Here is a 24062-nt window from a genome sequence, read left to right as displayed (position 1 = left end):
TGCTTGAGTCACATCCCCAGCCCTCTTTTTATTAAACTGTGTACAAGGCCAACTAGAATTTTTCTTTTGATTCAATGTTGTATGTGTGTGGTGGGGGGCAGTATTTACCTACTACATTTTCTCAGCCTGTAGGCCACAATATGTCTATTCACACTGCTGTTTTTCTTTTTTATCCCTGACATACGCACATAGACTGCTTTCACAACTATCACTATTATTTGTAGTTTCTTTTTTGTTTGGACTTATCTACTTCATGTAATCAAATCGGGTTCAGAGACTCTGTATCAGTTTGTATGTCTCAGTTGAAGTAAACAAGCAATTTCACTTTGGCCTGTTGGTGGATTCCTCTCACATTTGAGAAGTATGTCTCTCATGTGACGTGTGACCCCGGGTGGGTGTTCTCCTCATTGTATCCTCCCATATCCCTGTTTGATCTGTACTGTTGGCACCATTTTCATCATTTGAGGTTTGGGTTATAGATTTCTCCTAATTTCATCAAAACTGGAGTTATCAAAATGCTAAAAACATCCTCCTTATCACTTGTTACATGATTGTTTTCCTAATTAGTGTCTTCATTGGCTGCTGTGGCATGGAGCTGATATCACACAAGTAACCACAAGAGGCTGGACAGCAGCTCACATAGCAGCAATTAGAGGTCAAGATGCTTGTATGCAGGTATTAATATTCTGGTTACTTTTTAAAAATTCAGTGAGTTTAATTACTTTAGCATAGTTCTGTTGGGCTATTGCTATTATTCTAAATATTTTATCTAATAAATATAGTTATATATTCTAAACAAAAACAGTGGATTCCATAACTCAGATATTTTGATACCAACTATTCGCTTAAACAAATGATATGTGACTAGAGATCCTTTATCTCTAAAATATTTGGCCGCTTGGGTTGTTTCAAGTGATGTTATAGTTGTGCCAAGATTATCTCCTTAAGTTTGCTGCTGTAGTATGAATGTGCCCGCCCCCCAAATAAATATGTTGAAATCTTAACCCTCAAGGTCATGGTATTAGGAAGTGGAACCTTTGGGAGGTTATTAGATTATGAAGGATCTGGCCTCATAAATGGGGTTAGTACCCTTATAGAAAATACCCTTATAGAGCTAGGTAAAAATAAAAGTTGCTGTTTATGTGGAAAAGTCCCTAACCAGACACACAATCTGCTAACATCTTAATCTGGGTCTTCCTAGCACTCAGAACTGTGTACAATAAATTCTGTGTTTATAAATTACCCAGTTTAAAGTATTTTCTTATAGTAGCCTGAACAGACTAAAATACTTGCCATGCTTGAATCTTTACTAATGTATTTCATGGCTAGGGTAACTCCTTAGTATGTGGTAGAATCTAGTTTATTAGAGAAGCTAGATTTGATTAATGTACTAAAATAGACTGGTATTTTATAGAGTCATATAAAAATATTTCCTTCCTATAAGACTACTGAGATTATCTTTGAAGTGACAAGAGCTCTACTCATTAAATTACAAAACAAAGTCTGTGATTAAAGTTCTGATGAAAAGTATAGATGAGAAGAATTGTATGATTTAGGAGAAGGTAGAGGAATTATAAACTGAAGAAATAAAATGTCAGCTAAGCCAAAAAGAATAGGTTGATCTTAGGATGGGGCATGTAGCTTAGTGGCAGTGTGATTGCCAAGCAAGTGCAAGCCCCTTGATTCAATAAAAAAAAAAAAAAAATAGGTTGATTTTAAAGAGGTGAATAGTAACAAAGCATTGTAGGCAGGGACTCTATTAGGAGCAAGTGAAAAATGATTATTTATTGAAGATTTGCCGCAGTCTGGCTGGGCACAATCAGGAGCCACTTGTCAAAAGAAACTAACTTTATTTTTAGAACCACACACGCCAAACAAAACAGCCTCTCAGGAAAAACCCTCAGAGCCTCAACTGCCACCACCGGCTTTCCCCAAGCCTCTCTCTCCCACACAAGCTTCTCCCCACCTCCCACAATCCTCCTGCTCTTGAGGCCGATTGGCTGGGTCACGTGGGTGGAGCCAAAAAAGTCCCCCAATGAGCAGCTCCGTGGTCTGAAAGGGCAGGGAAACAGCCCAATGAGCATCACCGCAGAGGAGCCAATCAGCTAGATGTTGCTGGGGCCGAGGAGCCAATCAGCTAGATGTTGCTGGGGCCGCTGTGAGCCAATCATCAGCCAGCAGCTGGAAGTTTGCTGGCAGCTGGAAGTTTGCTGGGGCCCCTTTGGCTGTGGCTCTCAACAAAGATTAATGTTAACTCCGAATGCATCATTCCATTTAACAAAACTATTCTATGAGTTTCCTTTTTTTATAGACTATGATTAATAGTCTATAATTAACAGATTCAGTGTTAAGTATGTTACCTAAGCAAGAGGCAGAGCTGTGATTTGAACTTAGATTTGTCCTGTTAACCCCTATATTGTATCTCTAGTGTGAGGGTCTGAATTGGAAAATTGAGATGTATTCTGTGAGTTGACTGAGTATGGGTGGTTTGTGAGGTGAACTGTTATGAACACACACTATTATTTATACACATTGATGTATATATGTATATCTGCATATGCATACACACATATATATGTGTGTGTGTATATATATATATATATATTTACACATACACACACAGATATATTTAATATTTGGGCATTAATAGGAGAATAAGGTAATAAATCAGCATTTAGAAAATTAGCAAAATATGTCTGGTTTTACCAGGGATGAAGAATTCAAAGGCAAGAAACTACACACACACACACACACACACTCTTAGCCTCCTAAACCCCTGGGATTATAGGTGTATGCCACCATGCCCAACTTTAAATATTTATTTGTGGTTCTGGGGATTGAACTCAGAGGCACTCGACCACTGAGCCACATCCCCAGCCCTATTTTGTATTTTATTTAGAGACAGGGTTTCACTGAGTTGCTTAGTGCCTTGCTTCTGCTGAGACTGGCTTTGAGCTCATGATCCTCTTGTCTCAGCCTTCCGAGCTTCTGGGATTACAGGTGTGCACCACTGCACCTGGCTTAAGTATTTTTGCTCTAGTTACTAACTAAAGAGAATGAAATTAGGTGGTGGTGGAGGGGAAAAAAAAAAAAGAAGAAAATAAGTCAGACATCTTGCAAAGCAGGCATCAACAGAGTATAGTGAGGATTTAAGTTTTAAGTCCAAATGACAGGTAATTGTGACACAGTGATTAGGGAAATCTGAAAGGCAGATAAGATGTTGAGTTCAGTTTGATCACATGTTGATTTTAAGGTATCTATAGATTGTTTACATAGGTAGAGAATGTCTAGGCAGTTAGGGTGCTGAAGAGAAGACTTCAGGAATAATAGAGAAGAGTTTAGAGTGTTACAGAATGTTGAGTGTTGACAAATGTTACTGTGTAGGCATGGGAGAAAAGAGACATGAATAAAGACCTCAGAGATTAAAGATCATAAAGATAGGAAAGCCAGGATGAATTAGGGCTGTGGAAGTGAAGGAAGTAGTTTATTTTAAAGTTAGGCAGAATGTTGGGCTGGGGTTATGGCTCAGTGGTAGACCACTTGCCTCACATATGTGAGGCACTAGGTTTGATTCTCAGCACATATAAATAAATGAATAAAATGAAGTCCATCAACAACTAAAAAATATTTTTTTTTTTAAAAGAAATTAAGCAGAATATCAGTTACAGGAGAAAGCAAGGGTGTAAAGTTAAAGAAATGCCATTGAACTCATTATAGGGGGGAAGTTGGTTATATTTCTATGCAAGAGTAGGAATGGCACCCTGTTTGGAGAGGGATTTGAAGTTGAGACATTGAGGTATTAATTTGATAAATGGGCAGTGAAAGAAAAAACGCAAAATAACTTCTGAGACATTAGGATCAAAGGATGTTTTCCTTTCTCCAAGCATTAGATCAAGTCACTCCTTACGCCTTCATTATCCTTCTCTTCCTCAAAATGATCAATTCCTTCTCAGAGCCTTTGTGGTGCTTTGTGATACTACATCATGTAGTTGTTCTTATCAAGGAGTGTTTTTTTTGTATAGTTGATTATCTTTGTTTCTACATATGTCCTAACTCCCTAAGTTGATAAGTCTTCATATTCTTCATGAATACTAAAATACAGTAAGCACTCACTATATCATTTATTATTATTGACTGTTAATGGGAATCAGACAAAATCATGAAATTATTTTTTTCTAAAACCCTTGATAGGAATTATGATTGAGTAATCCTTTGCTGAGATACTGGGAAATGTGGACTGGTTTAAAAAAATAAAAAGGCTGAGGAAGAAAAGAACTAAAAACATATTAACTGGTGACTGGGGGTATAACTCAGTGGTGAAGTGCATGCTTAGCATACACAAGGATTAACATACACCAGGATTCAATTTTTAACCTCCAAGGAAAAAGAAATTAACTAATAGTTGTTTAACAAAAAAACAATTTTTAAAGCAGTATTACGTTCAGCAAAATTGAGCAGAAGGTACAAAATTTCTTATTGATTAATTGATTTCACAGTTGATGAATAAATAGTGATATTTCATAACCACCCAAAGTTCATGGGTTCATTCTTTGTATTTTACATTTTGTGTTTGGATAAATGTATAATGACATTTATCCACTATTATGGTATCATTCAGAATAGTTTCACTACCCTAAAAAGCCTCTATGCTGCACCTATTTGTCCTTCCCTTCCCCCTAACCCCTAGCAACCATGAGTCTTTTTATGACCTACATGGTTTTGCTTTTTTCAAAATAGCATATAGTTAGAATCAAATGGTATGTAACCTTTCCAGACTGCCTTCATTGACTTGATAATATGCATTTAGGTTTCCTCCATGTCTTTTCATCATTTGATAGTTCCTTTCATTTTAGCACTGAGTAACATTCCGATTGTCTGGATATACCACCATCTATCTATTTACTGAAGGGCATGTTGGTTTTTTCAAAGTTTTGGCAATTATGATTAAAACTGCTATAAAGATCCATGTTCAGGTTTTTGTGTAGATGAAAGTTTTTAATTCTTTTGGGTAAATACCAACTAGTGTGATTGCTGGACTATGATAAGACTGTTTAGTTTTGTAAGAAACTGCTATGTGCACGGTGGCTGTACCATTTTGCATTTGCTATCTGCAGTAAATGCTAACATTTGATGTTTTCAGTGTTCTGAATTTTGGTCATTCTCATAGGTAGGTAGTAGTATCTTGTTTTAATTTGCATTTCTGTATATTTGATGTGGAGTATTTTTACATATGCTTATTAGCCACCTGTATATCTTCTTCGGAATGTTCAGGTTTTCTGTGCTTTTTTTTTTTTTTAGTTCTAGGGATTGAACCCAGGGCCATTTATGTGTTAAGCACAAGCTTCACCATTGAACTACATCCCCAGCCCTAGTCCATTTTTAAATTGGATTATTTTCTTATTGTTGAAGTTTAAGTAACTTTACCACTGAGGTACATCCCTGTCTTTTTTATTTTTTATCTTGAGATAGGGTCTCACTAAGTTGTTGAGGGTCTTACTATGTTGCTGAGGCTGGCTGGAACTTTCAGTTCTTCTGTCTCAGCCTTCCCAGTCTTAGGGAATACAGGCATGTGTCACTGTGCCTGGCTTTGAGTTAATCTTTTTGTGGGGCATATTGTCTGTGTCTATATTCATTGATTTTGCGTGTGGACGTCTGTTATTGTTAAGATATGAGGTGTGCGCTAAAAGCTCGTACGTGAAACAATGCAACAATGTTCAGGTGAAGTGATTATGAGAGTTTTTTTTTTTTTTAAAACCTAATCAGTGGATTAATCCACTAATGGATTAACCAGGTGGTAACTGTAGGCAGGTAGATTGTAGGAAGTAGGTCATTGGGGGCTGACTTTGGGATTTATATTTTGTCCCTACTGTGCAGAGTTCTCTGTTTCCTCGTTGCCATGTCCTGAGCTGTTTTCCTCCGCTACATACTTCTGCCATGATGTTCTGCTTTATCTTAGGCCCAGAGCTGTGGAGTAGGTCAACCATGAACTGAAACCATGAACTAAAATAATTTTTTTCTCCTTTAAGTTATTCTTGTCAGATCTTTTGGTTATAGCTATCCAAAAGCTGACTAAAATAATGTCTAATGTTCCAATAACATTTGTTAAAAAGGCAATCTTTTCTCCATTGTATTACTTTTACTCCTTTGTTAAAAGTGAGTTGAGTATGTTCATATGGGTCTACTTTTGGGTTGTCTGTTTTTCTCCTTCAATATTATGTTGACTGTTCTGGGTATTTTGCCTCTTTATAAAAACTTTAAAATCTGTTGATATCCATAAAATAAGTTGCTGGGATTTTGATTGGGACTAATAATTATTTTAAAACAATTACTCTATATTACATAGAGGGGTGTGCTGTGTATATGATGCAACCCGTATACAGAAAACTGGGCCAGTTGCAAATTCAGATGAAACTTCCTTAGAAGCTTGATCTGGAGTACAGAAGTAGTTACTTTAGTAATTAAATCCTTTGATTGAGTTTAAAGGCAAGTAATGAATGATTCTACTTTTGAAATTATACAAGTGTTAAGTTTTATTAGCTTATCATTAAAATATTTAACTTAGTGGTAATTAATCTGTTCATGAAATTTGTGCATGCTCAAATCAGAATATAAATTCCAGTATTATAAATGTCTCCTCGGCAGTGTTAAAAAATCTCAAGCATTTTCTTAGTATTAGCTAAGAGTATCTCACAGTTTGCCTGTCGCATACATATAAAGACATGTATAATAATTTATCTATAGGTTAATAAATTGCTTATTTTTAATCTGTACCTACATGCATGATTTGACTTTTGTACACTTGTAAACTCATTTCCATTTCTCTATTTTTAGGCTCTTGTAATAAATGGAGCAAATCTGACAGCTCAAGATGATTATGGATGCACTCCTTTACATCTTGCTGCAACTCATGGACATTCTTTCACTTTACAAATCATGCTCCGAAGTGGAGTGGTAAGGGACTCCGTTAATATGATAGTGTGTAACCATAGGTGGAATAACATTTGCTAGTCCATTTATCTCTTCCTAACTTTTAAAATCCCTTACTTTACTTTGGGGAGGTAATTTAACTATTTTTTTTAACTTTTTCATCTGTAAACATGGGAGCAATAATTCAGACTAATCTCACAGTACCCCTCCTCCCACTTCCCAAATAACAGTTAAGTGTAGTACAAAGTATTACAGCAGTTTTTCATGCCAGATTGGACTTTCATTAGGAAGATTCTAAAGCTTTTAAATGAAAGTTAACCAGGGAATTATAAGTCTTTATAATTTCTGAATGTTTCTATGTGTTTATTTCTTTCCTTTCCTCCCTCTTTCCCTCTCTCTGTCCTTCTTTTGAAACTCTTTCATACATAGATTTAGAAAGTGATTTATTTCTCCAGAAATTTTATTTATGGAAATATTTATTTTTAATATTACCCATTGGTCATAAAAATAGCTATAAGAAAAGGACTACCTGTATCGAAGACATTATGGTAAGAGTTGGTGTTTCTGTAGTTAAAGAAAAAGTGTCTTGATATGATTTGATCATTTAAACCCATCTTTTTATTTTTTCTTTTGTGAAAATATTTTATTTATTTTTGTTTAATTCCTTTAAAGTCCTATTGAATAAACTTGATAATCTACAGGTTGTGGAAAATGTATCTGAAACTGAAAGGATTAAGTTTTATTCAAAATAGCAAAGTATAAATAAGTAGAGCCAGATTCAGGACTGAAATACAGGTTGACCAACTCCAAATTTAGTTCTGAAATCAAAGTATAAATATGTTTAGTGGTAACAGTTTCAGGATGACATGTGGAGTCTCTGTCAGAAGGAAGCTATCTAAGTGGAAATGTCAGGAGTATAAATGAAATGAGTGGGTCCAGCTGCCCCACAATATCAGAGTATTGTGTGAGGTTACCTATATCACAGAGTAACAATGATTAAGAAGTTTTAAAATTTTGTATTTATTTATTATTCTTTCTAAGACATTATTATTATTATTTCATCCTTTTCATTTTATTGGTCAGGAATTTGTAGTTAAGTTCCTTTATAAAAACTATTATTTGACTTGTTATATTCTTTTAAAAAGGCTATTTTATAAAAACTTCATTAATATCTTATGAGCTCATGTGTTCAAATCAATGGTTGCAGTAAAATTTTCTGTTATATTCAGTGCTGACCTGATAGTTTTATGAACAGCCTCCAGTTGTCATTTGCAGAATTAAGCTGCTAGGCTTAGTGTTTTTCCTACAAAATGGAAAGAAACTTGAGTCCTTGTGAATGTTACCTGTAGGATCCTAGTGTGACGGATAAGAGAGAATGGAGACCTGTACATTATGCAGCTTTCCATGGGCGGCTTGGCTGTTTGCAACTTCTTGTCAAATGGGGATGTGGCATAGAAACTGTGGACCACAATGGAAACCTTCCAGGTATTCTACAAAAGCAAATATTTTATTTTTGTTAATATACTCTTAAATGTTTGAGCATATTTAAGAAATTTAAACTGTAATAATTTAAAATAGTAAATATGTTAATGTGAACATTTTTTAATTTGATGTCTCACCTATGTTATGCACCCCTCATGTTACTGATTTTTTGAACCATATTAGCAAAAGAGAAATTGGCAAAATTAAGCATGGATTCATTCTTCCCAGCAGCTTTTTCTTTCATCTACTGTCTAGTATTCTTATCTTTTAATTTCATACCTCTTTGCCCCATAGACAATATTTTTTTAAAAATATTTTTAGTTGTTGATGGTCCTTTATTTTATTTACTGTATGTGGTGCTGAGAATCGAACCCAGTGCTTCAAACATGCTTGGCAGGTGCTCTATCATTGAGCTACAACCCTAGCCTATATAGGCAACCCTTTGACGTTTTAAATGATATAAATAGAGGACACAAGTGTACTTAAATTAACTTGCTAATGCAGTTGTATATATACAACTGCAATATACTGGCCAGTTTAGACCTAGGTTCTAAGCACTGTTTTCTTTAAGGAGTACTGTAGCAATATCACACTGATATTACAATGAAAACGATACATGAATTACATCCTAAAGAAATCTTAAGAAGCAAACACATGAAGGGGAAGGCTAGGCAGAATAATATAAATACGTCTGATCAAATTACTTTGCTGTTTAGAACCTCTTGGTATCCCTGTAGAACCTTGATTACTTTGTCATATTAGACCTTTATAAATTGGCTCCTATATATCTCCTGGCCTCATCTATGCCTTTACATTACTATCTGAAATCCTTTTGCTTCTTTCTAAAGAACATCTGTTTTTTTTTTTTTTGGCTGAGGGTAAGTTGCTGGTGATTAAGTTTGTGTACAGTAAGCATGCGCTCTACCACTGAGCTACACCCATGGCCATCAAAAGAACATCCTTTAGTGTTCATTTAGTATGAATGCACTCTTTTTGTGCATATCTGAAAGTGATTTTATTTTGTTCTTTTTATTTATGTTTCTTAAGAGAAAAACACTTTACTTTTTATTAATAAAGAATTTCATGTATTCATTTGCTCTTTGTTTCCACATTTTTATTGGTGCATTATAGTTGTACATATTGATGGAATTTGTTGTTACATATTCACATATGCACCCAATATAACAATATAATTTGGCCAATGTCACTCTTGAGCACTTCCCCTCTTCTTTCCCATCTCTGACCCCTTGATGCCTTTCTTCTACTGATGTCTCTTTGATTTTTAGAACTACCCCACCTTTGTTTTCCCTTTTCTCTCTCGCTTCCGCATATGAGAGAAAACATTACAACCCTTAACCTTCTGAGTCTGACTTATTTTGATTAACATGATGGTCTCTAGTTCCAACCATTTTCCTGCAAATGCCATTTTTTTCCATGGCTGAGTAAAACTCCATTTTGTATATATAACACATTTACTTTATCTATTCACCCATTGATGGACACCTAGGTTGGTTCCATAGTTTGGCAATTGTGAATTGTGCTGCTACATGCATGACTATGCATGTATCATTGTAGTAAGATCACTTTAATTCTTCAGGATAAATACCGAGAAGTGGTATAGCTGGGTCATATGGTGGTTTCATGCCTACTCTTTTGAGGAGCCTCCATACTGATTTTCATAGCTGTTGTACTAATTTATATGCTGTACTAATTTATGTCCCACCAAACGTGTAAAGATGTTCCTTTTTCTCCATATCTTTTCCAGCATTTCTTATTATTTGTATTCTTGATGACTATTATTCTGACTGGTGTGAGATGTAATCTCAGTGTAGTTTTGATTTGCATTTCCCTAATTGCTAATGATATTGAACATTTTCATGTATTTGTTGGCCATTTCTGTTTAGTTTATTTACCTATTTATTAATGGGGTTATTTGATTTTTTTGGCATAAAGTTTTATGAGCTCTTTGTATATTTTAGATATTAATCCTCTGTCAGAAGAGTAGCTAGCAAAGATTTTGTCCCATTCTGTGGGCTCTCTTTTCACATTCCTAATTGTTTTCTTTGCTGTACAGAAGCCTTTTAGTTTGATGCTGTTCTTTATATTAACTTTTGGCATTGTTTCTTCAGCTTTAGGGGTCCTATTGAGAAAGTCACTGCCTGTGCTTAAAAGCTGGACTGTTGGACCCTACATTTTCTTCTAGGAGTTGCATAGTTTCTGGTCTAATTCAAAGGTCCTTGATACATTTTGAGTTGACTTTTGTGCAGGGTGAAAGATACAGGTCTAGTTTCATTCTTCTACATATGATTAACCAGTTGTCTCAGCATCATTTGTTAAAAGGCCCTCTTTTTTTTCAATGTGTGTCTTTGGCATCTTTGTCAAGGATCAGATGACTGCAGATGTGTGGATTTATCTTTGTCTCTTCTATTCTGTACTGTGCTCTACGTATCTATTTTTATGTTGCTACCACACAGTTTTTGTTACTATAGCCCTGCAATATAATATGAAGTCAGGAATTGTGATGCTTCCAGCATTACTTTTTTAGCTTAAAATTGCTTTGGCTATTCTGAGTTTTTATTCTTCCAAATGCATTATAGAACTGCTTTTTCTAGTTCTGTGAAGAATGTCATTGGTATTTTGATGAGGATTACATTGAATCTGTATATTACTTTTGGTAGTATGGCCATTTGAACTACATTGTGTCTATCCATGAATGTGGGAGATCTTTCCATCTTCAGAGGTTTTCTTCAATTTCTTTCTTAAATGTTCTATAGTTTTCATTGTAGAGGTCTTTCACCTCCTTGATTAGATTTATTCCTAGGTATTTTATGGTATTTTTTTGAGGCTATTATGAATGAATTTGTTTTCCTGGTTTCCTTCTCAGCAGATTTGTTGTTGGTATATAGGAAAGCTATTGATTTTTGTATGTTGATTTTGCAACCTGCTACTTTGCCAGATTTGTTTATTAGCTCTAATAGTCTTTTAGTAAAATTTTTTGGATCTTCTAGGTATAGGATCATATCATCTATAAACAGTGATAATTTGATTTCTGCCTTTCCTATTTTTATCCCTTTTATTTCTTTCTCTTTTCTAATTGCTCTGGCTAGAATTTCTGGAATCACATTAGATAGAAGTGGTGAGAGTGTATAGCCTTGTCTTATCCCAGATTTTCAAGAATCTTTCAGTTTTTCCCGGCTTACCATGATTTTGGCTTTGGGTTTTTCACACATAGCCTTTATGTTGTTGTGGTAGGTTCTTTTTCTCCCTAGTTTCTTCAGTGATTTTATCATCCATGGGTGCTAAATTTTGTTAAAGGCCTTTTCTTTATCTGTTGAGATTATTAAGTGATTTTCATCCTTAATTCTGTTAATGTAATGAATTACATTTGTTAATTTGCATATATTAAACCATTCTTGCATTTCTGGAATAAATCCAACTTGGTTGTGGTATGCAATCTTTTTAATATGTTATTGAACACGATTTGCTAATATTTTATTGAATATTTTTGCATCCAAGTTCATCAGGGATATTGATTTGTAGTTTTCTTTCTTTGATGTGTCCTTTTATGGTTTTGGTATGAGTGTAATACTGGCTTCATGGAATGGAACTGGATTTGTTCCATACCTTTCTATTTCATGGAATAATTTGAGAAGTATTGGTTTAGTTATTTTTTAAAGGTTTGATAGAATTCAGCTGAGAATTTATCTAGTCCTGGGATTTTCTTTGTTGGAAGGATTTTTATTACTGCTTGTATCTCATTACAAGCTATTGGTCTGTTTAAGTTTTCTATGTCCTGTGGATTCAGTTTTGGCAGATCATATTTGTTTAGAAATATACCCATTTCTTCTAGGTTTTCCAATTTATTAAAATATAAGTTTTCAGAATAGTCCCTAATGATCCACTGGATTTGAGATGTCTGTGATGATTTTTCCTTTTTTAGTTCTAATTTTATTAATTTGAGTTTTCTCCCTTTTTATTTTGGTTAGTTTGGCTAAGGGCTTATCAATCTTGTTTGTCTTTTCAGAGAACCCACTCTTTGTGTCATTAATCCTTTGTATTTTTTTTTTCTCAAGTTCATTGATTTTTGACTCTGATCGTAATGATTTCCTTCCTTCTACTGGTTTTGGAATTGGTTTATTATTTTTTTTCAAGGGCCTTGAGATGCATTATTAATTTGTTTATTTGGGATTTTTCTTATGTAGGCACTCATAACTATAAAATTTCTCCTTAGACCTGCCTTCATAGTGTCCCAGAAGTTCTGATATGTTGTATCACTATTCTCATAATAATTTTTAAATTTCTCACTTGATTTCTTTTATCACCCATTCATGTACAAAAAAGTATTGTTCAATCTCTATGTGTTTATATAGTTTCTGTAGAGTTTTGTCATATTAATTTCTAATTTCATTTCATTATGATATAATAAGATGCAAGGAATTATATCAGGTATTTTTTTTGTATTTGCTAAGAGTTGTTTTGTGGCCTGCATTATGATCTTTTTGAAGAAGAATTCATAAGCTACTGAGAAGAAAGTGTATTCAGCTGTTGGTGGATGAAATATTCTATAGATGTCTAGTAGATCAATTTAATTTATAATATTTTTCAGGTCTGAAGAGTCTTTACTAAGTTCCTGTCTGGATGACCTATCTAATGGTGAGATAGGTGTGTTGAAATTGCTCAGTATTATTGTACTGTGTCTATCTGGGCCTTCAGTTTGAATAGCGTCTCTTTTATGTAATCGAACCCATGCTTGGGTCATAAATATTTATTACTTTTATATCTTTTTGTTGGATTGTTGTCTTTACCAATATGAACCTTCTTGTTTTTTGTGATTCACTTTAATGTGAAATCTGTTTTATCAGATATGAGAAAATCTGCTTCTTTTTTGGACTCCATTCACATGATATGTCAATTTTTATCCTTTCACTTTCAGCCTGTGGCTGTTTTTGCATGTTAGATAGGTCTTTTACAAACAACATACAGTTGGGTCTTATTTCTTTAATCCATTCTGCCAGCCTATGTCTTTTAATCAGAGAATAGAGACCATTTACATTCAATGTTATTATAGAGAGATGTTAATTAATTACTAATATTTTGGTTTGTTTATCATGTTTAATTTGTTCCTTTTTCTCATTTGGTTATCTGTTTTTAAAATGAGATTTTTTTTGGTGCTATTTCTTCTATGTTCATCATTTCTTTAAGTAAGTTCTGTAATGGTGGTTCAGCAGTCATGAATTCTTATATTTTCTGCTTATTTTGCAAGATTTTTATTTCATCTTTGCTTTTGAATGATAGCCTTGCTGGATCTTGTAGTCTTGGTTGACAGTTATTTTCTTTCAGGCCTTGGAACACATCCTGACTTGCAGAGTTTGTTATGAGAAATCAGAAGTGATTCTGAATCACTTACCTCTAAATGTGGCCTGATGTTTTCCTCTTGAGGCTTTTAAAATCCTATCCTTGTTCTGAATGTTAGACATTTTAATTATAATGTGTCATAGAAAGGTTCTTTTTTTGATCTTGTCTATTTGGGGTCCTGAATGCCTCTGGTATCTTGATAATCATATCCATCTTATTCTTAAGGTTTGGAAAATTCTGTTATTATTTCCCTGAAGAGTTTATCCATTCCATTAACCTACATCTCACAGCCCTCTTCAATTCCAGTGGTTGTTAAACTTAGTCTCCTCATATCCCAGAGTTCTTGTATATTCTGTTCATTATTACTTTTTTTTTTTCCCCTTTAATACTGTCTGAATGTTCAAGGCTGGCCAATTTATTTTCTAGCCCTGAGACTTTGTCTTCAGTATGGTCTACTCTATTAGAGAAGCTTTCAAGTAAAAATTTTACTTGTTTTATTGTGTCTTTCATTTCTAAGATTTGTGTTTGGTTCTTTTTAAAAAATATTTCTATCTCCTTTTTGAATTTATCATTCATAATCTGTAAACTTCTATAATTCATTCAGTTGTTTTTTTTTGTATTCCTTTAGAATTCATTGATCATTTTTATAATAATTCCTTTGAATTACTTAGCTGATATTTCATTCACTTCAATATTTTAGGGGTCATTTGCTGGTGAACTATGAATGTTAGGAAGTATTGTGTTAGCTTGCTTTTTCATATTACTTGTATTTCACGTATTGGGTTTTATGCATCTGTTGGAATGTGTTTCTCCTCCACTCTTCTGTGTGGGCCTTGATAGAGCACAATCTTCACTTGCCAAAGTGTCCTAGAGTGTTCTGGATTGAGACTCCCTTGTAGGTATCCACAGCCATCATGTTATTTCTCTCTGTTTTGGCTACAGTAATAGATGTCCATAGGTGAGATGTTGGTGTCCACCTGTAGTCATTTTTACTTCAGGCCTGATCATTAGTTTGGGTTTTTATCTCTTCCATTCTTTGTATTGAAGTGTAGCTAAAGATTGTCACTAATTTGTATATGGAGCGAGGTGCATCTGTCTTTTGGTTGAGTTTAGTTCAGCAGCAGAGTTTTACCCTGTGAATTGTAGTGTCCCTGTAGGTTCCCAGCATCTCATAGGAGGAACAAAGAATTGCAACAACCTATGCAAACAATATACAGCATTAAACTAATACTTCATTCCTATTATGGCATCTACAATGTTAATTGCCACAAAAACCAGAAATGGTTGGGTCAGTTATTGCCATCAGCAAAAACAATAAGTAACCATATATTATATTTGGTGTTAAATCAAACAACAAGTGTCAACTATGGCATCCACAGCAATAATCATTGCAACAGCATTAATGGTGGGGACAGGAGTTATATAAGCCAGTTAGTGCTAAAAGATGGTAAGAATACAGTTAAGTAAGAGAAAAGAAAATGTGATAGGAAGGTAGAAAAGAGTTTACAATTTCAAAAAGTGAGATGCAGAAAAGATGTAGCTTGTGATGGTTATAAGGAAGGAGGAGAAAAAAAGTAGAAGTAACATAGGAAAGGGAGAGTGAAAGAACAAGAGGCTTGGCTGTTAGCAGAAAAAAGGAGAAAGAGAAACAAGAGGAACAGACGAATGAAAAACAATACAAAACAAATCCAAAATATTACTAATCAAAACCCCTAACCCTTAAAAAACAAGGCAAGGCCAGGTGTAGTGGTGCATATTTGTAATCTAGTGGCTTGGAAAACTGAGGCAGGAGGATTGCAAATTCGAGGCCAGCTTCAGCAACTTAGCAAAGCCCTGAGGACTTGGTGAGATCCTGTCTCAAAATAACAAATTTTAAAAAATTTAAAATATGTGGCTCAGTGGTTAAGTGATCCTAAGATCAATTCCCAGTACCAAAACAAAACAAAAATAACAAGGCAAAGAAAAAAAGAACATTTAAAAAATGCTAAAAATCTGAAAAAAGAAATAAACATGTATGTCATGAACTAATCAGCACAGCAAAAGCATGCACAAAAACAAAAAGAAAAAAAGATTCATAATAAAAAGGAATTGTTTCCACTGAGGTGGTCAAAATAGTCAATAAGAATAGATGGTTACTATCTATGCCTGACTGTCTTTTCATTTCTTCTTGAGTTATGTACTGAGTGCAAGAACAAGGGCTGAGGGTTATTAAACCTTTCTTCTTTTTGTGTTACTCACTAAGCTGCCAGTTGGAGTGGCCTATGGTTGAAGCTGGTTCAAATAATTCTCAGCTTCTCTTCTCCCCAGTACGAGGTAGGATGGAATGGGAAGTACTCTCAGCTGGAGTTTTGTCTGTACAGACCAAATTGATGTTCTTCCCGGGTGGGGTTGCTGCAGAATTCTGTATGTGGAGTTCCAGCAGGTGGGGCTTAGTTCTAATCAGACCTCAGGGGCTTTGTTGGCTTGTGTCTGCTCTGGAGAGATTAGATCAACATACCCCTAGGCCCTGGAAGTTGCTGATCTCTGCTGGGAATATTGCTCTCCAGAGCCTCATTAGGATTCTACTTATGAGGTGAGGGAGCCAATCATTCACCTCTTCTGCTGCCCTTGAACACAGCCTTTCCAGGCTTCCCAGGCTTAGTCCCTGAGTGTATGCAACTCCCACCTGTTCAGTTTTCCAGCCTGCTTTAGCTGGTCACATGAGCCACCAGACTCAAAAGGGGAAGTGATCCCCTTTGCTAAAGCAAAGAAAACTGACTTGAATTCCCCTGGGTGAAATATTCTTGGCCTGTTCTACAGCTCCAGCCCTTCCAATATAATCTTTCTTCTTTGTTTAATGTACCCAAATTTCTGAATCTCTAAGACACTGTGACCATCCAATTTTGAGATTTATTGAAATCTCTCTCTCACTCACCTCACAGAGAAAGCAGTACTCCTGCTGCTTGAATCTCGAGCCAAGCAATGTCTAGGAATGCCAGCCTTCTTCTAGCCTGCCATCTTGAATCTCCTATTTGCTTTCTTACAAAACCAAAGGCCGAATGTTTTCTCTAATATGTGGATGCTAATTCACTATAAGGTTGGATGGGGGGTAGAGTGGGGGGGAGGAGTAGGGCACACTAGGGAAGAATAGCATTACCTTAGATTAGGTAGAGGGAAGTGATGGGAAGGGAGTGGAGGGGAGGGGATGTGGGGATAGGAAAGATGGTAGAATGAAACAGACATTATTACTGTATGTATATATGTGACTGCATGACCAATATGATTCTGCAACATGTGCACAGAAAAATGAGAAATTATATCCCACCTATGTATGATATATCAAAGTGCATAAATGTGATCTCCTGTCATGTATAAATAATTAAAACAAATAAAAAATTATTTAAAAAACCCACTTTTTATTTCACTCACTTTTTTAAAAAACAAAAATTTAAACTAACACTCATCTATAAAAGTTTCCAATTCAAATGCACAACTCATTGTATTTTCCAAAATGAACACTTCTCTGTAACTGTCATTCAGGTCAAGAACAGAATATTACTACCATCCAGTAATATTTCCCTTCTTCCTCCCCCTTTTTTCTTTACTTTCTACTTTTTGAACTCTATATTATCAAACAGTATACAGGTATTCTTTTATATCTGGCTTCTTTAGCTTTCCCAAACTAATTGTGCCAATTTACATACCACACTAGACGTGTTTAAGAGTTTCAGTTGTTCCATTCTCTCATTAATACTTGATATTACTAGTTTTCCTAGTTTTAGTCATTCTGATGGGTGTATAGTAATCTTTCAGTGTGACTTTAGTTTATGTTTTCCTGATGACTAAAAATATTCAATATGGGCTGGGATTGTGGCGCAATGGTAGAACGCTTGCTTAGCACTGGGTTCCATCCCTGGCACCACATTAAAAAAAAAAAAAAAAAACCAAACCAAAACAAACAAACAAACAAAAAAACAAATAAAATAAAGGTATGGTGTCCATCTACAACAAAAAAATTTTTAAAAATATGCAACATCATTTTTTAACGGTTATTTTGTGAAATACTAGTTTAACTCTTTTGCTTATTTTTTGTTGCATCTTCTTTTTCTTATTGAAATGTAGAAGTGCTTTATACCGTACAGATATAAGCCATTTGTCAGCTATATACGTTGCAAGTATCTTTTCATGCAACTCTTTTCTGCTGTATGGTTTGCCTTTTCATTTTTTCTTTTTGTATTACTGTGGATTGAAGGACTGAATCACTTTTTTATTCTTTAAGATATCTTTTTTTTTTTTCTTTTTTGTGGTGCTGGGGATTGAACCCAGGGCCTTGTGCATGTAAGGCAAGCACTCTACAAACTTAGCTATATCCCCAGCCCTCTTTAAGGTATCTTTTGATGAGTAGAAGTTTAAAATTTTAGGCCAAGTGTGATTGTAAGTGCCTGTAATCCCCGTGAGTCAGGAGGCTGAGGTAGGAGGATCATAAATTTGAGGCCAGCCTGGGCAACTTAGAGAGACGCTGTCTCAAAATAAAAAATAAAAAGGGCTGGGAATATAGCTCAGTGGTAGAGTGCAATCTCTGGGTTCAATCCCTAGTACTGGGGTGGGAGGAGGGAAGAACACAAACCAAATTTTAATGTTAACTAGTTAGTAATCTCTTCCTTTATGGCCAGTGCTTTCTGTATCCTGTTAAAAAATCTTCTGTGGTCATGAAAATATTTGTTTATATTATCTTCTAGAAATTTTATTATTTTACTTTTCATATTTAGATCCCTAGTCCACCTGGAACTGACTTTTCTGTGTGTAATGCAGGTAGGGGTTAGTTTTATTCAAAATATGCCTGATTATTTTGATTAGTCTTTTGCTGTCTCAGTTAAAAAAACCTAACTTTTGTTTCTTTAAATATCTAATTATTTTATAACCAGTAGTATATATTTTTAATTGTATAATGTAGAGATTAAGACTGCATCCTTGGGACTAGACTGCTTGTGTTCCACCTTCTCAAAAAAATTATTAACTTGGAGCTGGGATGATTGTACACACCTGTAGTCCCAGCTATTCATGAGGCCAAGGCAGGAGAAAAAGTTAAGCCCAGGAGATTAAGACCAGCCTGGGTAACAAAGTGAAATCATGTCTAAAAAAAAATCATTTGACATATTTATTGAGCACCTACTCCATGCAAATCCCTCTTCTAAATTCTGGGTATATCACAGCATGTAATACAAAGTCTTGTCTATATGTGTAATTGTTCAACCAGGTGGTCTACTGCTTTTTCATGAGGAGAAGGCTGATTGCATAAAGAGATAAAGACTGGAAAGAAGGTCTGTTCTCCTTTCTCTGGGAAAGTCCCTGTCATATGAGGCAGAGATGGTCATTTCCTTATGAGGATTAGAGCTTGTATATTATTTATTTTTTTTCAAATTACTTCAATTTCAATTTTACAATTATATTGTTCTTTTTCCTCTTACTTATAGTTCACTTAGCAGCCATGGAAGGCCACCTTCATTGTTTTAAATTCCTACTCAGCAGAATGAATAGTGGAACACAAGCTTTAAAAGCCTTCAATGATAATGGAGAAAATGTATTGGACCTGGCCCAGAGGTTTTTTAAACACAATATTTTACAGTTTATCCAGGGGGCTAAATATGAAGGAAATGATTTAGGAGATCAAGAAAGTAAGTAATTAACCTGAAAATATTATTATAATATAATGGTAATAATAAATAGAATCAAATGGGAAAAGAAAAGAAGTTATAAGGCACATGTTTCATTAAAATTTGTAATATATCATTGTTCAAACATTAATCCAGACTATTTATTATGAAATAGTTTAGACAAAAGTATGTTGAGATAACATAAGGAACACTGTTATTACTGAATTCAAGAATAAAATATTACAGAGTTTGAAATCTCTTGAACTTCTCTCTGTAATACTATTATCCACCATGCGGCCTGCACATTGGTTTCATTAATGAGGTTCTTGGCATAAAAGTTAGCTAGCAGAGATCGAAATAAAACACACAGACTCAGTTACCTTTTTCTATGACCAGGTCTGAGACGGCTCCCCTCTCTGGCTCCAACCTCGAACCACCCGTAGGGCAGCAAGGATTACTCGGGGCTAGCAGGAGAGAGAGTGAGTGAGCATGCCAGGGAGTAGCCTTTTATTGGGGAACAAGAAATTCAGGGGATAATTCCATCCAATGAAGGTTGAGGGGGGGGCCGCACTCCAAGGTCAGGGTCAGTGATTGGGCCCCCGGGGTCAGTGGTCAGTCACACCCCCACACGGACGGGTTCTCTCATCAGGAGAGGGCCGGGAAAATTCCGACATAGCTAGAAGCCTCAGGCCCAAACCGGGAGTCACCCAGTCATGCATGAGAATGGCTCTCCACACTATTATTTTTTCTTCTTCCTCCAGGGTAAAATATTATGTTGATTTATTATTCCATTCTCTGATTTTATATTTTAATTATGAATGTATCTATGTGTGTGTACTATATCATTAAAATATATAGTATTATTTTGTATATTTGTTATAATAAGAGGCTAAACTGTTGTAGTAAAGAAATCCTAAAATACAATTACTTAAATGATATATAAGTTTATTTCTTGTATTTGACAGCCTGGGTTAAAGAGTGAATCTGTTATATCTGTTTATTCAGAGCCTACTATGCTATTAACTCCCTCTAGTTTTTGCTAATCAAGCAGGGGTGAGATGGTAGGGGAGGGGAAGAGAACATGATATAAGCCTAGGACCACTGATTTCCAAGTTGGAGATTGCTAACACTGAGTTGGAAAATTAGTCACATGGCCATAAATAGCTTTTTTTTTTTCTTTTATAGACATCATGTGGTCTGTATTTACATAAATAGCTTTTAAGGAAGCCTGGATATTTCATTACCTAGCTGGGAAGTCTCATCTCAGCAGCAACTCTAAAGCTACTGAAGGAAGAGTATTTTGGTGGACAACTAGCAGTCTTTGAAATTTCTTTTAAAACCTTTAAAAAATGGCATAAAAAGTACATAGCCTTCCATGACTTTATTTTTTCATAAAATCTTGTGTTTTTGAAATTATTATATTAATGGATATGTTCAGTCTCCATTTGCCATGTAGGTTGCTTACAAAGGTTTTACTATTATATTTTTGTATATTTCTCCTTAGTTTTGTTTATAAGTTTCCTTAGAGATGTGTTTCCCTACATTTTTCACACACAGCCTACATAGGAAGTGATAATCTTTGCATGGCAAGCTGGGATCATTGGATGAATCTTCTTAAGGTCTTTCTTATTTTTTCAGAAAACTCAGTTCTGCTTTTATGGTGCTAGGGTGCCATGGTAAAAAAGTTGGAAAGCCAAGTACCTTGTAAATTGTTACCTTTATGAAGAGTCTTGGTAAATAGTTGGGAAACTTTACTTTAGGTTTGCTTGGTGGGATATGCCCATTTTCAATATAAAAAGTATTGCTACTTTCTTCATGAAAATGGTTAAAATCTACCCTATTTCCAGCAGTTTGGGGTGAGGATGTAGAAAAACACAATATATCTATTATTAGACTTTCAACTTTTACCAAGCAGTTGGGTATGAAAAGGTTTAATTTGTGTTTTGATTTGCATTTTCTTGATTATGAATGAGGCTGAACATCTTTTCATAAAGTTATTGACAAAGTGTATAGAGATTAATATAAAGAGTGCTATTTATATCAGTAAATTTAAGAAGAAAATATTAGGAAGTTGAAGTTACTTGGCTCTCTCTCTCTCCATAATACCATTACCTTTTTTTTCTCCTCAAGAGTGAACTATTATTTTGGGTTTATCATTTCATTCTATGATACTATATTTTAGTTATATAATGCATATTAAAATATATATTAAAGTTTCTTAATTGCCTACCTATATTTTTCTCCTTTCTTAAAAATTTCATTCTTTTTTATTTTCTAAATAATTTGAGTTCTGTATAGTCTTGAAACCAATCATGTATTGATTTTTATCTGCTACAGATATTTTCTCTCAAGTGGCTTGTTTTTTTCACTTTGATTATGGTGTCCTTTAAAAAAAAATCAATCTTATTAGAGAGTAATTTACTTAAATTGTATTAAAACATGCATTTTGATGAATTTTGACATAAATATATACTCATGAATTCACCACAACCATAAAGGTACAAACATTTCCATCACCCCAAAGGTTTTTTTACATATCCTCTTCAAGTTCATCCCTCTTTGTATCCTGACCCCATAGAACCATTAGTCTACTTTTTTATCATTATGGATTATGTTACATTTTCTAGAGTTTTATGTATCAGTGATTTTGAGATTCATCCTTGTTGTACCAATAAGTCATTCCTTTTGGTTACCATTGTATTACATTGTGTTTATCCATTTACCTGTTGCTGAGCTTTTGTATGGATTCCAGTTTTGGCGTATAATTAATAATTGCCATGAATTGTAGACACATATTTGCATTCCTTTTGGTAAATACCCAGGAGTAGAATGTATGGTAGGTGTATGTTTATTGTTTAAGAAGCCATAAGAATATTTTCCAAGTAGTCATATCTATTTTTTATCTCTGAGCAAAAATATATGAAAATTTCATATTCTCCACATTCTGTCAGCACTTGGGAAGTCTGTTCTACTTTAGTCATTCAAATGGATATGTAGCATTATTGTTTATTAAAGTACATTTCTTTTTTAGCTAAGGATGATGAACATATTTCCTATGCTTGTTGATTAATCATATATCTTCTTTTATGAAGTATCTGTTTAGTTTTTGTTTTTGCCCATTTTAAAAAATTGGGCTGGGCATGGTGGCATATGGCTATAATCCCAGCAGCTTGGGAGGCTGAGGCAGGAGGATCTCAAGTTCAAAGCCAGCCTCTGCAGAAGCGAGACACTAAGCAACTCAGACCCTATCTCTAAATAAAATACAAAATAGGGCTGGGGATGTGGCCTAGTGGTTGAGTACCCCAGAGTTCAATGCCTGGTTAACCCTCCCACCCCCACCACAAATTGAGTTGGTTTTTTGCTTACTATTGAGTGTTCAGGGTTCTTTGCATATTCTAGATGCGATTTCTTTGTCAGGTATATGAATTACAAATATTTTCCCATTCAAATCTTGCCTTTTTGTTTTCTAAATGGTGTTTTTCAAAGAGAAAATGTATTAAGTTTTGACTAAGTACAATTTATTGATTTTTTGGGATAGTGTTTTGTGGTCCTATTTTGACATGTTTGCCTGTCCCAAGATCAATTTGCTATTTTCCTAATTTTTTTCTGAAATCTTTATTGTTTTAACTTTTTCATTTAGACCTCAATTTAATTTTGTATATAGAATGAAATGTGTCAATTTGTTTTTTTAAACTATGCATAATCAGTTGTTCCAGCCTTATTTTTTGGAAAGACTTTACCTATTTACTTTTCCTTTACTCCCTTTTACTTATTGAAATGTCTTAGCCCCTTTATCAAAAACCAGTTGCCATAAATGTGTGTGTTTGTCTATTATTAATTCTTATAAGTGCTTACTACTGTGCCTGGCATTTAGCAAGGGTTCACTATATATAGTTTTATAATTCAAGACATTTTATCAAGCATCTATGTTCAAGGCACCAGGTTAGGTACTTTTACATACATGTGTTTGTATGTATGAGTATATATATTTATTTATACATACATATATACATAGGAACACACATACTTCTTATCCATTGTCAGGATATTTCGGTATCTTCACTTTAATGCAAGCAAAAGAGGGAATGGTCTATGCATATGTAGGCCTTGAGACCTGTGTCTTCATGCAAAGAGTTGAAATGACCATCCTTTTGTGTTTTGTGGTGGGATGAGGGAGAAAGGGAATATGACTAGTAATATATCTGATTCAATACTTTTGGCAAGTTTGAAGTCTGGAGGAGAGGAAGAGTAGCACAACTGGTAATAATCTTATTTTATAATTTTCTTTTTATTACTTGCCACACATCAGCTGAACTCATTCTAATATAAAAACCTCACATTTGAGATAATATTGGAACCTGAAATATATGACAGCTTAAGGAAGGGAAAAGAATAATTCATGTGTTTACTTAAATGTTGAATTTTTTTCTCGACAGCATTAGCATTTCCAGGTCATGTGGCTGCCTTTAAGGGTGATTTGGAAATGCTTAAGAAATTAGTAGAAGAAGGAGTAATCAATTTTAATGAACGTGATGATACTGGATCCACTCCTATGCATAAAGGTGAACTATTATATTCCCACTCATTTTTAGTTCTGATAACAATTGCAGCTGAGTTATTGCTATTTGAAGTAATTATCCATCAGAAACACATGAAAAATATGAA

The 24062-nt window shown here is 34.6% G+C and overlaps 1 protein-coding gene across 1 annotated transcript in view; it reads left to right on the top strand.

The window, feature by feature from the left end:
* Ankrd42 (ankyrin repeat domain 42) overlaps positions 1 to 24062 on the top strand; it is a 58901-nt gene that overhangs the window by 10444 nt on the left and 24395 nt on the right. Inside the window, exons 3-7 of the mRNA XM_046439317.2 lie at positions 568 to 675; positions 6832 to 6951; positions 8277 to 8412; positions 19218 to 19418; positions 23834 to 23959. Of these exons, the coding sequence (XP_046295273.1) occupies positions 568 to 675; positions 6832 to 6951; positions 8277 to 8412; positions 19218 to 19418; positions 23834 to 23959 (691 nt within the window). The remainder of the gene's footprint in view (positions 1 to 567; positions 676 to 6831; positions 6952 to 8276; positions 8413 to 19217; positions 19419 to 23833; positions 23960 to 24062) is intronic.

The sequence above is a fragment of the Marmota monax genome, unplaced genomic scaffold, assembly GCF_021218885.2.
Source record: "Marmota monax isolate L192 unplaced genomic scaffold, Marmota_monax_Labrador192_F-V1.1 WCK01_AAM20220418_F8-fsc00096, whole genome shotgun sequence".
Classification (NCBI taxonomy): domain Eukaryota; kingdom Metazoa; phylum Chordata; class Mammalia; order Rodentia; family Sciuridae; genus Marmota; species Marmota monax.
Note: the sequence above shows the minus strand (reverse complement) of the source record. Positions and strands in the feature narration are given on the sequence as shown.